The sequence below is a fragment of the Perissodus microlepis genome, chromosome 4 (genome assembly GCF_051167445.1).
Source record: "Perissodus microlepis isolate ML-2025 ecotype Zambia chromosome 4, ASM5116744v1, whole genome shotgun sequence".
Classification (NCBI taxonomy): Eukaryota; Metazoa; Chordata; class Actinopteri; order Cichliformes; family Cichlidae; genus Perissodus; species Perissodus microlepis.
Window position 1 is genome coordinate 25,168,311 of NC_140464.1, and position 18,601 is coordinate 25,186,911.

Below are 18,601 nucleotides of genomic sequence, written 5' to 3' on the forward strand. Positions count from 1 at the left end.
CTCATTGTGCTTGCTCTGATTTTGATCTGAAAATTACAGATTTCAAAATTAAAAATGAAACTAAACAAAAAAACCCACAAACTGAGTAGATTCTTAGACTGACCTGAGGTTATCAGACCTCTGTGCTCGCTCACTATCTCTACTAGCAGATTGTGCATTAGCCACAAAAAAACCCCCAACAGAAAAAAATGTTATTGCATTGCATTGTGGGTAATGTGCATATACAGTGAGGCCGAGATCAAAGCATAAAATCATAAATATTTAACCCTGTTTTATATACAGTCATTAGCCTCTGGAGCTAGAAATGAAGCCAGAGCCAAAAACTGTAGCTCCTAGAATGACCACTTGAGGCTGGCTTCTGAAGTGAGTCGATCTTCATAGACTCCAGTATTAAAATGCTCAACTTCTGAGCTGAAATGAAAATGAACATGTTTAAATTCTTCTAGAAAAAAGGGTCTTGGTAGCTAATTTTTAAGTTAATGGTAGAGGATAGAGGGAGTCAATTTTTATATAACCTTTAAATGGTACCGGTCCGTGAGTCGTTTGGTATCGGGCTGCAAGAGTTGATGCTCGGGTGTGAAATTTTTGGTTTTCAGGATTTTTATTGTTTTTTAGTGCTATTTTTTTTTAAATCATTAACTTAGTTTCCCTGGGTCTTTTCCCGTGTGTTATGAATAAGTCTTCTTTTTTTGGGTACCCGTACTGTTTTATTATGTTGTATTTATCCGCAACACCTTAAAGGCTGGTCCGTGAAAATATTCTCAGTGGCGCAAAAATAGTTTGGGGACCACTGGCTTAAAGGATGGATTATTTGGACCATATCTGATTTGAATGACAGGTGGGTACCAAATCAGCACCTGTAGTCACTTACCATCAGAGGCGGAGCCAGACATTTGAAACACCCGGGGCTTAGCCCTAAAGGGTAGTATGCATGTGGGATTTTTTTTTTTTTTTTTTTGAGGGGGGGTTAGAAATGACTGAAAGATTAATAGGCTCTGTTTTGAGTTTTGTTCAAAAAAGAATGACTTCATATAGGAAAAAATATATATCACATGTGCAGGACACCTTAAACTAGTTTTTTAATTAAGCAGCAAAGCAGAACAAAGTCGGGGCTGTATCAAGACACGAGGACTAAACCCCAATTCAACCAGACCCAGAACTGATCCTGAATTAAAACAGGACTACAACAGTTCAAAATCAGGACTACTGAGGACTTAACCAAGACAGAACCAGAATCAGAACTAGATGATAGTAGCACTAAAAATCATCATAGACCTGCACTACACTTGTTTTTTTAATTCTACCAAAGTCCACTATTTAGATTGAGAAAAGTTTATATAATTATTTAGCCTTGTTGTGCAAACAAGCCTGCATAACTTAATAAATGTAGAATTTGAAAAATAGCAAACCTAAAAAGAAACACTAGGTACGAGATACATGAGGACCTATGATACGGTGATACTTTTGGTAAACAACCATTTGACTAACACGTGTGTCTCACCTGCTCTTGTTCCATCTCTGTTCTGTCCTCATTCTCCATCTCCCTCTCTGCTCCTCTCTCTCCCTCTTTGTGCTGACAATCATCAAATATACAGTTGAAACCAGATATTTACAAACTCTTCAGATCAAAACACAAACACTTTTTTAATTGTAACATCAAATCAGACAAATGTTTATTTTTTTAGATTGCTAAATATAAAAAACATATTTGTTAACTTTAAGAGTAAAGATAGAAACTATCTGTATTTCTTAATTGCAAATGGCACCAAATTGTATTCAAACTGAGCCACACTTATGGAGCTCCACGATTCTCTTCCTGGTGTTTTGATTGACATCTCTTGATGTTCCCATGTCACAGAAACAGGCTCTGTGTTTTGCCTTATATGCATCCACAGGTGTGCCACCAATTTACTCACATGGACTCTACTAACCTATCAGAAGCTTCTTCAGCTCAGAATGGAATCGTCTGGAGTTTTCTTATTAATTAACAATAAACTTAGTGTATATGTACTCCTAATTTTGATCAAAGTGATAAAAAATAGACAGCTCTGTCTCTCTTTATTCTGACATTTAACTAATTCAAAAGATGTTTCAATATTTATCTAAAACAAAAGTTTACTCTAAATTGATGTTGTACAGTAAAAATGTTTTCTCCCTAAAGTGTATGTAAATATCTGGTTACAAATGTGAATATCCTGCTGTGTACTGAAATCCCTCTTGTTTTGCATAGAAATATACTGAACAACATACAAAGCATAATATATAAAATAACATTTACCTGAGTTTTTTCTTTGAAAGAACCCTCTAATGTCCATTCTTATATTTCAGTACATAACTGAAACCGATTTAGTCGGGGAGGGTAAGAACTGAAAATATGAAATAAACACACGTAAGCTAAGACTCTTTAAAAAAAATAGCATTTGTTTGGCTTTTCATTTCGCCATTTGTTGATTCACTTGAAGAGCAAGTAACGTAATATTGGTCAAGTGATCAGTTTGATATCAATCTTTCGTGATACACCGTCATATTTACATTGTTTGTACGGTACGAATGATTTGCTTTGGTACCTGGTCAAACTTCAGTTCTCCTTAGTATGGCTGGCTCCGTTTCTCCAACAGCGCACTCACTGGCAGCAGCTGCCCCGCCCTCTCGCTCAGTCGCTTAGTGCCTGAGCTCGGATCATACCAATATCAGGGGGGATTCACGCACAGTCGTAAATTTCCACAGTGTGCACTATGTGCTTCGAATATTGCTTGCACTTTTTGTTTTATACAGTTGTCAGCCAGGCATCTAACCATGAAAAAATTACACTCCAAAAAACCCCGGGCTTCTGACAAAACAACCCGGGCTTAAGCCCAGTAAGCCACCCCCACGCTCCGCCCCTGCTTACCATCAGCTAGGCCACATATATTTAAGGTACAGAACTGGACCTATTAACCAATGATGTTATCTTTTAATGCAGTTATTTGAAAAAAAAAAAAATCAGATGTAATTGCAGTAATTGCACTAACAACTAACAAAAAAGCATGTGCATTGCGTTGTGTTACTAATTAGCAGGTCGGCATAATGTAACTAGAACAGCTATGCAATCTGTGAGTGCACCTTGACGACCCCACTTGCTAGCTTTAGCAAGTGGGGTCAAGTCTCTTTAGTTCTTGTTCAAAACAAAACAACAACAATGATAAAAACAAACAACAAAAGACGCTAAAATCAAGGATTCAAAAAGAGCCATTTTAAACTAGAAGTTGACGTTACTGTGGCCATCTTTCACATACAGTCTTTGGCCTGTGACTCTGTTGTTATGGCAGGTTTTTGCAAAATGATTTGCAAAAATAAGGGTCACGTCCCTTTAAACAGTAAAATGATATATTAGTAATAAACCAGGCAGGTCTGACTGACAGCTGAGGCCTTTGTACTGCATTTGTTTTACTCATTACTCCAGTAAGGTTCAGGTTCACTGAACATTGCCGCTAAGATTTCCTCAGTTAATGTGCCTCAGGAAGACACCAAGCCTTTTCCTCTTCACTCAGTACCATGTCCTGGAAGCCACCTAGCAACCAGGACAAACTTTGGGACGAAATGTACACAGCAGTAACAAAATCCCTGTGACTTCTCAGTGTTTCCATAAAAGCAACCATTAACCATTATTTTCCTAATTTTCTCCCTCTCCTATCTGAAGAAATGCTGTGAATGTTGTTCAAGCTCTAAGAGTTTTCCTAAGTTGGTGTACAGCTTTCCTTCACACCTTCTTTGACTTGTAAAGAGTTTACACACCACTGTGTGCAAAAACTCCACAAATGTCTCAGTGAATTGAATGAAAACTGAAAAACAATTGCACTTAAGCTTTATCTTTGATAGCTAGGACAGGGGGTTAAATGTGCAATCTAAAATACACAGGAGAGACATTTTTGAGATGGGAATGTGGCCAGTTATAAATAGGCCTTTGGAGAAGAGTGAAGAAAAGCACAATAAACATGCCACAAGAACGATGGATTGTCACCTCAGCATTATGATTTACAGCCTAGTGGCTTCCTGCCTCTTCCTCCCTTATTCCCTCTGCACGGGTGAACACCGTGGAGCTGCCGTGTGCCGGAGTGTTAAAATAACCTCCTTGCTCTGTGGGGGAGATTTGGACCTCAGCCTAACACTGGAGTCCTGCAGCAGGACTGTTTAGGACAGGTTTAGTCTGGAGAATACCTCTTATGACCACAAGCTCAATTAGGCTCGATTCATGTAATGCCAGGTTTACTGTAAATACAAGCCGTGAGCTGGAGGAAACTATTCAGGCCGGCCTCAGTTCGGTGATTACAGTTAGGATAAGTGGGTGATTTTCAAATGTCTCCCTATTGTATCAACACTAAACCACAATTCCCATAATCCAAAATTACTCACAAGACACAATGAATAAGAACTATAGGCTGCAGTAATCTAGACAAAGGACAAAATAAGTACAAAGCTTGTGGTGCCACAAAGGCCACACTGCTCCAAAGTCTTATCCTACGTCATGCCCTGTTCCAACCAGCTAGCTTTGTGACTCAACTTCAGTGACAGAGAACTTTTAAGATCTTGGTAATGACATGGAGAAGAAAGGTTTGACAAAGGTATATGGACTTACAGCGATAATGTATGATGTAGGAAATCTGGCAAATGTTAAGAAATTAGTAACAATTTTTAAAAAAAATTAAACACTGACTCCTGATCAGATCCCACTGCTTACTTATGCAGGTTAAAAATGCAAAAGTAATTTTAACTCCATATACTCTGGCCTACAGTACCGTGCAAAAGTCTTGAACCACCAGCGTGACCTTAAGAAATTTGAGGAAACTGGGAAACTGGATAAGTGGAGGACAAAAGAAGAAGTGGCAGCTTTAATCTACAGCCGATGAACAGTATCTGAAAATCATGTCATTAAAAAATAGGAAACAAATTCAACAAAGACCAGAAACAGGACCTGAGAGATGCAGATGAACCTTCAATGGAAGGAAGAGGAAGAAACAGCAAAAAAAGTCTGAGGCATGCATACTAACTCACAAACTAGAATGGAAATGAGTAGCAACAAGTCTTATGGAGTGAATTTGAAATCTTTGGTTCAAATGATCATCAATATGTACGAATGAGAGGGATCAGGCGAGGCGTTACAACAGTGAGTGTCTACAGCCATCTGTGAAACATGGTGGAGGCTCTGTCAAGGTTTTGGCTGCATTTCATTCAGTTGTGTTTGAGATCTTGTTTAAACTGATGGAAATATGAACACAGGAAAGTAATATCAGATTTTGATCCACTATGCAGTACCATCTGATTGCCAGCAACTTAATTTTTCATCATTACAATAACACGGTAGAAGCATACCTGGATAGAAAAACACACAGTGGAACAGCGTTAGTCATGGATTGGCCTCCCCTGAGCCTAGACCTCAACATTAAATGGTTTAAAGAGCTACTGAAGTAATGGATGAACAGTTAAGAAAGCTGGGCACACTGGTGTTATAGCATTTAGATGCAATCCACATACAATAACCATATAAGCTTCCTTTAGAGACAGAACGGGGGGAACAGAATTTGCTTATCAAGCTTAATGACCTTAATGACCGAGGACCTTTTCATCACCTCTCCCATAAACTTGAGGAAGGAAAGGAGCAGCACTGCTGTCAGCCTGTTTCCACACCTACACTTTGGAAGCGCTCCAGTTCATAAATGAAAATATACAAGGTATCAAATAAAAACACACAGCTCTATCAGAAACTAATAAGCTTTTATGAGATTATTACTCAAGAGAATATTTCAGCAGCAGTCACAGCGGGCATTTTTAGTCAGTGACGCAGTTGTACACACACACACACACACACACACACACACACACACACAGAGAGCATAAAAAAGGAAGTATTCTCCAGTGAACACCCCGCAGTCTTGAAAAGCAGTGACAGCAGGATGTTCCGTCACCAATCCATCAGCTTTGTGCTTTAATTGGTCATTTTAAGTGCAGTTTTGTTTCCTCCAGTGGGCTGCCAGGAAGCGAACCTCAAACGCGATCAAGATTTGGCTCTGCTTTAAATTTAAACACATGACCTCTGATGGTGGGAGGATCAGGTGAAAGAGAGGCCTCGACAACAGGTCTGGACATTTGAAGAAAAACTAAGAAGAAGAAGAAAAAAGAGAGCTAATAGCCAGCATGTAAACACATTCTTTTACACCCCACTCCACCACGCCACCCCACCCCACCCCATCCCCTCGTGTATCTGTGTCCCATTTCATTCCAAAAGACGAGATGAAAAGCGTGACAGAAAAAACGAGTGACACGCAACAGAGGTTCCAAGTGAGGCTGTTGCAGTTACATGGCGTATGTTCCAGCAAACTGAACTAGTGCTACGCCCACTCCCGCCTCCTCTGGACCGCTCCCAATCCTACAACAAGAGGATAAATGGGCTGAGATACACTGGCCATTATGCGTTATTATTCATAAGAGAGGGTGTGTTATCGTTGGCACCACCTAGCAGCGGCTGTTTAGAAAGGGGAGTGAATAACTCTGGTCATTACTGATTGCACAATTACAAAATGTGGCTGCTACAAAATGTCGGGTCGGTTTTGTTCAGCCCCCCTTGGAAGTAAAACGGGTCATGGCTCAGATCAGTCAGAGCTCACACACTGCAGAGAAACTGGGAAGTGCTTCATTGTGCTGTAGCACATGCAGAACACTGTGAAGGAATGCACTGAATGTTGTTAGAATAAACATTTTTTTGCGTGTGTGTTTTAAGCAAGTAAAGCCAGGATAATGTCTGCAGATCAACCTGGTTGCATTAAAACCTGCAGGCAACTGCTGCTCTTTTTAAATCACCTCCAACAGGTCATTAATTGACCCACACAAATTATTACCAGCTAATCTTAAACTACACTGGCTAATGGTAAATTGCAACGAGCTGATGTCACGCTGCATTACCTAATGACATGCACTACACCGAGGAGGAGAGTGGAGCTCTGCTCTGGCCAGGCTGACTTTGGGTGGCTGTTTATGTTGAGGCAGTGCATTCCCCCGTTCGCCAGGCAACCAAACGGTTTACGAGCAGTTACTCACACAAAAGCAAGGGGCGGGCTGATTGCTCAACTAATTGATCTCCACCAGAGATCACAGAGCCGTGCTCATAAAGAGGGAGGGGGAACGCCTCCCATGACATCAGCGCATGCTGCACGGCGAGACGGGACCTGCAACTCAGGGAAAAGACTTCTTCCCACACTGAGAGATGCAGTCGGCAGAGAGTTTACACACATTTTGCAACCAATAATCAGCAGCGGAGTACTCTGCTATTAGACAAAGTGGTTGGTGGTATAATGACAACCTTATTAGAACTCCGAAATATAAAATAATATACACATAAGCTTCATGGGAAACATTTGCCATGCCACCTTCTCTTTCAGTGTTGTGCAAAAAATTTGCTTCCAAAATCTTGATTATGCCTAACACCCACAGGGAAATTCCTGTTAGGTCAGAGGCCAGCTTTAGTTGCTGAAATTCCCTTTTTGTGAGCTGACAGGTGTTCGGTATCTTTCAGCGAGGCTGATGTGAGCCAAGAGTTTAAGCACAGATTAAAAAATCATTGTTAAATTCCATGTAGTGAAAAAAAATCCACTTTTCATGTGTTTTATATAAATATAAGTCATTTAATCCATTCTAGATTTTGGATTGGAGCAGCTATATGTTTTCCTTATTACACAGATATGAGAGAACAACAACTTTCAAGTGTGATAGAATTGCACAAAGACTAAGACCCAATAGCTGGGATTATTTCACATAATCCCATATTTCTTTTCTCTGTCTCTCTTTTAAACACAACCCATCAATTGATATCTGCACCGAGGCCAAAAGCAAACACAGTAATGCCGCACATTTTCACACAGACGAAGAAACATGCTCGGGCCTGGGCGAAGTGGCAAAGAGGGATGGCTTTAGATAGTCTTTCATTGTGAGGATAATTCAGTTCATTAGCACCACTCATACCTTTCATCTCTTATCTGGTCCCCGGGTACAAAGTGCAACCTTGTGTTGTCTGGCAGCTCATCGGAGGTGAAAGGTGAGCTGAGCGATGGCTCATTGTGTTTCTGTGTCTGCAGCTATGGTAGCTGAGCTGTCGTAACTCCTGCCAGCAAGGAGCAGATGTGTGGCTGCCAAATTAGCCGTGATGGCATCATTAGCCTGATAGCATCTGCCCTCATAAAACCAGGCAGATGCTGCTAAGCTGTTCTGTTAGCCTTTGGCCTTCATATGGAGTGGACAGAGGTAATGGTTCTTGTCAGCTTTGCTTTTGCTGTCACAGACCATAAAATATGTGATGTAATGTTAGCTCTCTATGAAAGTGTAAAAGATGTGGTTGCAGTTGTTTTCAGCCAAAAATTCAAATAACCCAAGGCGGATAGCTTTGCATTGCCGTCACGAATGCCTAATAGGTAGCACCAAGCCAAAGTTTGCGATAAGCCATACTTAGTGTGTGAGGGACCCTGGTCCCTGAACTAGTCTGATAATGCCAACAGATTCCTAGCCCCAAATCTTGACTCCTGGTCCTTATCCATATCTTGCGTTGACACTTGATGGCTGATACCCAATCACCCTGAGCGGGTAGACCATGCGGGTTGGCAACGCGGTGGAGTCGGGGGGACAAAATGAATGTGAAAACAGTCAAGTCAAGAATCCAGCAGACACTCTGTAGCCTCAGTTTGTATTTTAATGTACATCCTGCCTGGCTAGAAATGAAATGAACCAAAAAGAAGACATTTAACTGTTATTTATGTTTCTGCCACAGCATTGTGCTTTCTCCAGGATCATGAATTTAACCTGATTTGTGGAACATCTCCGTGGGCTGGCACTGAAATGAGCTGTGATCATTCAGCCCCAAAGGCCACACAGGCAGTTTAGTAGCTGGGGACCAAAGAGGACATTGTGGCATATCTGAGTTTTGACCGTGCAGCTATTATCTGTCGCCAAAGCCGAAGACTTGAGAGGGAGAGAACGTTAACACGAGCTTGACCTCCTCCTTTATGTAATGTGGATGAACACAACAGTGAGTGAGAGGTGTGGATTGAACCACACATAGTGGGAATCTGTTTTTTTTTTTCAACAATCTTCTCTCAGATGCTTATTTAGTAAAAGATCACGCACTAAATGTAGCGCTATTGTTTAAAAACTGGTCAAATGATTTCTTGTATTTTAAAAGCTTCACTTTGCTATGATGCGCTCATCACAATGTCAAGATAAATACCCAGTGAGAGGCTTGAAGCTCTGACAGTTTCCACAAATATGTCAAAGAACTGTTTTGTCCACCTTAAAAATTACGCCCCACGGCTGCAGTTTGGCTGCGCCCCAACTGGTCACAGAAGATCTCATTTTAAAAGGATTTGTTTTTCTTCCCAGTGCTGCCGAGATCTTGCTCATAGGGAATTGTAGGATCATAGTGATTTTATTTACCTCACCATATAAAATGGCCTGAGATAAAATGACTGTGACTTGGAGCTCTATAAATAACACTTATGAATTCCTCTTATTTCATAATTAATTTGCAGCATCATCGCTGCCACAGAGACACGAGACTGAGACAAAAACTGATTTCACAAAAAAGCTAAGTTGGTGTTTTTTTTTTTTTATTTCTGTTGCTTTCCCCCAAACTACCATCTACTGACTATTAAAGGAAGTGGATTTTTAAGCAATTGCAAACTTGACTTGCCACTTGGTGATTGTATGATAAACAGTGCAGTAAATCCTGTTTCTAAAATCCTGTAGTTAAGTGCATGTTGCTCTGGTTTCTTGTCCCTGGGAAAATATATGGACTGTAATTGTGAGGATAGTTTTGATACAGTACTGCAAAAAAAGTCTCAAGCCATCCCTCATTTCTTTTTAGCATTTGTGTCCAACAAGCCAGACTTGCTTGTAAATTGTCTTGAACAATAGGCTTTCTGAAGGTTTTGCAAAGTTCTTCTTTGGACATTAACTGCTTTTTGACTCATTTTCAGCCCAGTCCTTCTACCGGACCATTTTCAGTGGATTATTTTTATTTTTATTTTTGAACCAGCGTTGTGTCTACACATAACAAACAACTTAGCAAAGAACCAATTTTGAAGTGTATCTTGTCACAAACACACATTCTTTGTTCCCCATTTTTAATATAAAAAATATGCCAAAGACACCACAGTTTGACAGACATGAAATACTTTGGCATAAACAAAGTTATTCCCAAAGAGCTTTTAATCAAAAGCTTCTCTCGGCATGGTGTGCAGTGTGCCATTAGAAAATACATAGAATCAGTTCATCCAGTGAAGCCTCATCAGAAATGGTGTCACTGGAAGAGTGGAAGAAGCCATTATAGAGGAAGGGAAACAGAGAAAAGGCTGAGGTGTGCTGAATTACACAAGAACTGGACTGAACATCAGCAGCAAAAGGTCTGGCGGAGTGATGAATCCACATTTAAAATGTTTGGTTCAAACTTTAAATAACATGTACAGAGGACAGAGGTGTAATAGTGAGTGTCCACAGCCTTCTGTAAAAGACGGTGGAGGCTCTGTTATGTTTTGGCCCTGCATTTCAGCCAGTGGTGTTAGAGATCTTGTCAAAATGTATGGAATCACGAACACAGAAAAGTACCATCAGATTTTTTGATCCACCATGCAGTAACATCTAGAAAGCATTTAATTAGGGACAGCTTCATTTTTCACAGTGACAGTGATCTCAAACACACTGCTAGTGCAGAAAAAAAACTACCTGGATAGAAAAACAGACAATGGAACAATCAGAGATGGATTGGCCTCAACATTACTGAAACAGTGTGGGATCATCTTGACAAAGAACAGCCAACATCCAATGAAGAGCTTTGAATGTCCTTCAATAAGCCTGGAGAACTATTTCTGGAAACTACTTAAGAAAGAAAGCTGCCTAAGAGACATCAGGCTGTGTTGAAGAATAAAGGTGGTCATACCAAATATTGGCCTTCACGCTTTTTAAAACAAAACAAACAGTTTTTGCATTATATATTGTATTTCCATGTGTGTTTTGCACATCTTTCAATAAGTAACTGAACCCTTTTCCAATTTTCCTAGCAAAATATAAAGAAAGCTGGTAGAAGGATGTAGCTTGTCACTAGAAAATACAGCATGTACTCTCTGTAAGGAAATGGCTCTCTGGCTCTCCTGTGATATTGAATATCTGAATATGGAGTCTCTCCTTTTCTGTTTAATATAAATAGTATATGAGTGATAAAATACAGCAAAATGAAGGCCGCTTTCTCATTTTTCAAACATCCTGCTACCTCCAATATGTGCCTCATTAAAACCACATCTCGAATACCAACTCCTCATGTTCCGACTCAGTTGTTTATCTCATTCATGCCATCTCCTTTTTTGGCTTGATCAAAGAAAAACGAAATCTTTAAATAATTTTCTTATTCTGATGCTTTGTTTGTTTACATAACACCAAGGTGACGGGGCAGAGGTCGATGCGTAAACCCGATCCATATTCTGCGAGAGATTGAAATCTCCCCTTTGCAGATCCATTTGGTTCTCGTTCAGAGTTTACATTTTTTTCTGAAATCATCAAAAGCGCTCCGGAAACTTGTAAAAGGATTCATCATCTGGAGTCCTTGTTGTTGAAGTCCTTTGTTGTTGTCTTTGCCCTCATCAAAATCGCAGCTGCTGCAGCGTAGTGTGATCGAAACGTTCATTGTTTGGTGTCGTGAGTCTGGTGGAAGCGAGCCTGGAGGCAGCTGCGGGTGGGGGTGGGGGGTCGTGGATCATTTTTATGCCTTTGCATCACCGAGTAAAACGTGCTTAATTAAAGAAAGTCCAGGAATTCTGTGCGACACAAGCACTGACTTTAATAACGAGTCCATTCTGGGGCCGTGGCAACTGCAACACTGTATTTATGACAAAGATTTAAGGGCTGTTCATCATCAATCATCTGCTTTTCTGCCATCCGTTTTATGCAACATGATGTGATCAACGACTCCGTGGCATCTTTATGAGCCTTAATAGCAACGACTACTGCCAGAGAATTAAGGATAATCGCTTGGTTGCGTTATTAGAAGTGGATTTCTAGTTTTAAGCATCAGATTAGGGAATGACCTTATCTATTAAAACTACACTGCTACAGCTCTCTACAGTATTTAAATATATATATATATATATATATATATATATATATATATATACACACACACACACACACACACACACACACACACACACACATTAAATAACATTAAAAGAAAAACTTTATGGTCAAAATATGATTCTGCTATACTGTATGTAAAATGTCATTGGCGGAAAAATCGCTATGGAAATCCTCCAAAAAGACTACTTTTTATTATAAATATTTTATAATACAGTTTTATAGTTGAGAACAATAAGCTGTAAAGAAGGGTGTAACTGTATAGCTGAAGCCATAAAGTAGTTATGCACATGTTTTTTGAAATGATAAAATGTTGGGGGAACTGTAAATGTATTTTTGAGCTCCATCTAGGAATCACAACTGTTGGAGAACCTCCTAAAAAAGCTTTACATATAAGTATCGCTTTTCTGTGTGTTATTACTAAATGATACTACACTACTACAGAAACATAGTACAGCTAAATGAGGGAGAAAGCTAACTTATTATAGTGTAAGTCATTTAATACAATCTAAGTGTTACTTTTCTTTTTATAATACACATAAAGTACAGAAGCACTTCATGGATATGAATGAACTCTTGCGACTTTTCTGAAATATCACCCACATATGCGCCATAGGTGTTATGCAAGCATTGTATAAGCTCTGTGCACTGGAATCAAGTACACGTGACGCATTCGCAGTAAGTGCGCGTTTGTGTCTCCGTGTGCCCAGATCAATAAATCCACTGTTGTCATGAAAATATGGCTCTGTAATCTGCAGCCTAAGTGCTGTCTTTCCCTGAGATCACAGACCGCCATGAGACATGAACCCTGTTTGATTTGGCGCACGCCTCCGGCTCATCATACCAGCGACTGTACAGGATTATACACAGTGAGAGAATAATTACTCCTGGATAAACAACAATTGCGCTGGAATTCGTTCCTTCTCCACCTCTGAAGAAGCGGCACATTCTTTTCAGCCGACACACACACACACACACAGAGAGAGAGAAAAAATACAACCCTCTCATACATGTTGTATGGTTAAACATCTGACACCTGTTGACAGGGTTGGTAAATTCCTGCTGTCGCCATGGCGCATTTTCAAACCATCCGTAACCAAATTTCATTAGAGATCATCGTGCACAGACATTTGATTGTTTCTGAAGTGTAATCCCCCCCCCCCCCCTTGTAGACGGGACGAAAAACCGCCTCCACCGAGCTGTGGGATGCGTAATTTTCATCCAATATGCACACCCACCGGGAGCGCTTCCTTACTAACCCTGATAGATGGCACTTGAACATAAATAGATTGGAATAGCATAGCTCTAAGTAGGCCCTTGAAACCAAATGAAAGCAGACCCAGAAAAGACACATTGCCACTCTGGATGTCCAATCAAAGCAAGCAGCTGTTTTGCAGTAACCATTCCTTTCTCAACTCATAGAAGATGAAGCTCTGTCCTGCAGTGTGTCTCTCTGATTGCATACAGTATGCTAGACCTAATAAAATAGCTTATTTAACCAAATTAACTAAATGTCCTTCTTTAATGAGCTGCAGTCACCCCACTGAGAACTTTTGCACCAGCTTTAGTATTAGATGGCAGTGGAATTATTGGAGTTACTGGCCGAGATTTACCTGTGGCTGGGCTTTTCACTAACTCAGTTATTTGGCAAATGTGTGACAGATTTTATTGAGAGGCATTTGGAGCCTGCTACTGTGCACATGGCTTATTATCAGCACTCAAGCTATTGTCACTGCAGGAAAACCACTACAGTGGCAGTGTGAGCAGAGTGGGGATGTGTGGATGAGATAACACAGCTCATTAGAAGAGCCTGGGGACAGCTGAGGAGATAGCACTTATTATTTTTCATGATGCTCTCGCAAACATAGAAGTTTTTTTCCCATGTGAAGTAAATATTAAGGATCATTGACACCAAATTTTTAAAAAAGAATGAAATTAAGATGTATTTCCTGCTTTTTTTGTCAAATGTTGTGTCTGAAAAGTGATTGTGTGTTTTTAAATGATGATGTTACAGTATGTGGAAAGATGAAAAGTGCAATACCAGCATCGGCCTTCTTGGAGAAAGACAACTAAGAGCATTCCGTTACCTATTCATGAAAAGGCCCTGTTGCATTTTCCCTCACACTTCCCTTAAGTGGAGATAACATCTGGGATAAGAAAGCAGCAAAGAGTAAGAGGGAAAGAGAGGAGGGAGCCTGTGTGTGTGTGTGTGTGTGTGTTTGTGTGTGTTTGTGTGTGTGTGTGTGTGTGTGTGTGTGTGTGTGATTGTGTGTGAGAGAGAGAGAGAGAGAGAGACTCTTCAAAGCCTGGCATAGTGCGTGTTGGATCAGTCTTGGGGAGGGAGGTGTGGGAGATAAGCCTGCGACAGCTGCCAAACACCTCTGTGTTTTACTGTGTGTGTGTGCGCGCTTCTGGGCCTCCCATTCAAAAGCAGTGTTTTTGAATCCCAGCCACCTGCCAGCTCCGGTCTCTTATGGCAGGTGTGAATCCGTTTGTACGTGATTCAGGCCACTGATGAACACGGAGCATATGTGACAGTCTTATCGCCTGCATCTCCCTGTAATAACAGCAAGACGGGCGCACTGATGGAGAGATTACCAAAATGTGAGGTACTGTGGGGGCTGCTCATAAAAATGGTACATGACTGACAGAGGCAAAAAAAGAAAAAAGTAAGAAAAAATTAATTATATATATAACACAAAGATGATAACAGCTGAGAATTTAAATGTGTTCAATATAAAACAAATATGAAATTATGGTATATATATATATATATATATATAACAACTTGCAAAATTACCCTGCCACAAAAAACACTAAAGTCCCCCCAAAGCAGTGTCTTGTTTCACTTTTGCTTAAAAGGTAGCGCATGCAACAAAACCTGGCAAAAATTATAGAATCAAAACACCTGAAGGATCCAGCTTTTCACTTTGTAGCAAATAGAGCGAGCACAAATATGACACAAAACAAAGTTTGAAATGTGTGACGCATGAATCAAACAAGTTTAATTAAATTAGGTTAATTCATCACATATATTTTCCAAGTAGAGGAAGAATTGTGGAATCACTTTGTGTTCTGCGAGTCTAAAACAAATACCTGCACAAATCTAAATATGTTAAAACAAGCTGTTGTACCTGGCTAATTGAAAGGAAGCGTGGCCCCAGCAAGAGAGCTGTCAGTGGAAACAATGGAAAAGATTATGCAACTCCTTAAAGATGTTATTTGCACCAAAACAACAAATGAAAAGCAAATGTGCAGAAACGTGAGCCAGTGTTTGCGAAGGAACAGTAAGAAATGGGCTGAATGAAAAGGGACGTGCATACAGTAAAGCCAAAGTGCAAAACCAGCACTAACACTGAAACAGAGGACAATAAGATTACAGCAATCATGTACTGTCTGCCGACATTATGCTGAAACTTTAGTCTGGTGACATTTTGGTGAAACAAATAAAGACGACTGCCTTAACCTTCTAAGACCCGAACTCTTTCATGGCATGCATTTTTAATTTCCCTTTGCTATTTGTGCTGATTGGGACCTGATGATACTCTACAAGGGCCTGAGATCCACATATGAGGACATTTGTTTAAAATTTCAATAGAACAGTGGCAGTACAATGTCCTCGTAAGTAGATATCAGGCCCTCGTAGAGCAGAATTTTGTATTGTGGTCTAGACAATCCAAAATGTGATGTCCACAAATGTGGACGCCAGGCCCTCGGAGGTTTAGAAAGAAAACAAGCACATTTGCCTTCATCCTGCTCATTTATCAAATATGGGGTGAATGTCAGGTGAACAGTGAAGAGAAGATGATTACCTCACCAGGAAAGCCATCATTGTCATTTTCAGGATGGTAATGTATCTTATCACAGAGTAAAGAGAGAAGTCTGATTGAAACTTTATGGTGAAAATTGGAAAATAAAACGGGGGTTTCTGACAATGTCCCGTTTTGCGAACCCTACCATTCAACAGCTACTCAATAAATGTGAAACCAGCTCAATGTAGAATATCTATCTATCTATCTATCTATCTATCTATCTATCTATCTATCTATCTATCTATCTATCTATCTATCTATCTATCGTTCCTTCCTTTCTTTCAGGAGAGAAGGTCACACTTCAATCAGTTCACACCCTGTTAACTGGCTAACCATAGTAATTAAGGGTATTTATTACTTAGTTTAGCCAGTGGTAATAAAGCAGCTTACTAATTTTTTCTTGCTAATCTTCCTCATTGATGTTCCTCTGAGAAACATAACTGTGAAAATCACAAAGACAGACTTGAGATAACAGAAGCTAGCTAACATTTTACAGATGCTCCATATTTACATTAAAAAATGGACCTAGACACAAAAGCATGTATTTAATGGACTATGCTTATAAAGTTTTGACTTGCCACTTTGATTTTTATTTGTTTTTTTAATTTTTACTTTGGACAAGGAGGTAGAGCCAGAAAGGTAAACAGTATCAGTTAATGCTAGCTCTAGCAAGTTAGCTTAGTTAGGACATAAATACCTCAGTGTTATGACAATTTTCATAGAATTTAATGAAGTACTTATACAAAATCAACACTGTACACTTGTACTAGCCTATGCTTATTTTCCCCATGCTTAATTTTCTGCTCAACATTTGGAAGCAGCCTCAAGTGGCTCTTGGAGGAAACACACTTTGTGTCACTTGTATGTTTTGAGCCAAGCTCACAGGTCAATATAGCTAGTCAGCTGGTTAATTGCTTAAACCAAGTATTACTGTCATTTCAGTGACTTGTACTTGGTTTAATAATACTTGTTCTGATACACTTCTTGTTATAGCTAATAAGCTAATAGCTAATTGAATTGAACTGTGTGACCAGTGACAAAAGTGTGAGAAATTAAACAGGTACAATGTCATTTTTATTCACACGAGCTATGATTTCAATAATGAATTCTTTATTTAATGCATCAGTGCAATATGTATCTTGGGGTCGATATTAACAAGTCTCTCAGATGTGTGGGAGAGCGGAAGAAAGTTTTCCTGCCTGACATCACCAGAGTTCAGAGGTTAAATTCACAAGCAGGTGGCCCAGCGACACAGAGCCTGAACCAGGACGTTTCTTTTAGAGGCTTCATTATTTCCAATCCAGACCACAGCGCACCATCTGTTTCAATAACCTCGTCTTACTCTGACGAACCCATACTGGGAGATTGAACTCTGTGATGTTTTTTAAGAAACTGCATTTTACTGAATTTGGCTGCCTCATAATTGCAATTTGGAAAGTCTTTAAACTTGTGTACCGAGTTCGTCACTGTCAGATAACAAGCTCATATTTCTAAAACGTCACCTTTTCAGGAGCTAAGAAAAACAGCGCTGTTTTCTAGCTTGATGACACCGCATTTGGTTTTGCGTGTCCACGGGTTTAGAGTGTGTCAAACGACAGGGGACTGTGTAACCACGCAACCAAAGTGAAAACATGAAAATCAGAAAAACTGAACGGTTTTCAATGGCATTACCACAAAGGGTTGTTTAAATTCAATAAACTAAGTAATGAACTTATTATGCTTAGCCCAGCTGCAAAATGTCAAGGTAGGAGTTTCTGCATTAGTGATGAAAGTCTCCCTCTCTCTTTCTCTCTCTATGCACTCAGCCTGCCACTGCAATCTGCATGCCCGCCGCTGTCGTTTTAACATGGAGCTGTACAAGCTGTCCGGCCGGAGAAGCGGTGGAGTCTGTCTCAACTGTCGCCACAACACAGCAGGACGCCACTGTCACTACTGCAAGGAGGGTTACTACAGGGACATGACCAAATCCATCTCTCACCGCAGAGCTTGCAAAGGTAACAGGATGGTATGCTGTAATTCTTGGAATATGAATGATCCTCAGTCTTTCTCTAAGACCAACCTTTGGACACATGTTGAAGGTCTCTTCCAAAAGGAAAAAAAATGCTGTGCTTGGTACGATGTATACAAGTAGAAATACAACAGTTTAAAACAGACTTGAGTAAGCGACTTTTGGCTGCTGCCTTATCATGAGGTTTGGCATAGCAGGTAGTTCCATGTGTTTGATTTGGCAGATTTTTACACCGGATACTCTTCCTCACATATCCCCAAAGGGATTTGTATCTCCGCCTGGGATGAAACTGGGGATGTTTCGCTTGTTAGGCAAATGTTTAAAACCACCACACTACAGAGCCAGCGAAACAGATTTGAGTAAGCAACATCTAAAAATCTCATATCTTGTAAGCTGCACAAAAAAAGGCTTAAAGCCAAAAATTGAGGGCTTTCAGGTGTGGTTGCTTGAAAAGAGATGTCCACTAGGTGTCACCTCAACTCATCTGTACCACTGAGCTGGACCTCTTGAGCATGTTTTCGGTGTTGGTGTGCTTTGGATTATAAAAGCCCAACATTATCTGAATGTCATTATCTAAGTTGTCTAAAAAAACATCCATCGAGTCAGTGTTCAGTATCCCGTTGGCATAAGATGAAAGCAG

General features: G+C 40.1%; 1 protein-coding gene across 1 annotated transcript in view; it reads left to right on the plus strand.

Annotated features, from left to right (window-relative positions):
* The window catches only part of ntn1b (netrin 1b), a 49,209-nt gene that overhangs the window by 11,776 nt on the left and 18,832 nt on the right, over positions 1-18,601 (plus strand). The window contains exon 3 of the mRNA XM_084926704.1: positions 17,759-17,947. Within this exon, the coding sequence (XP_084782830.1) occupies positions 17,759-17,947 (189 nt within the window). The remainder of the gene's footprint in view (positions 1-17,758; positions 17,948-18,601) is intronic.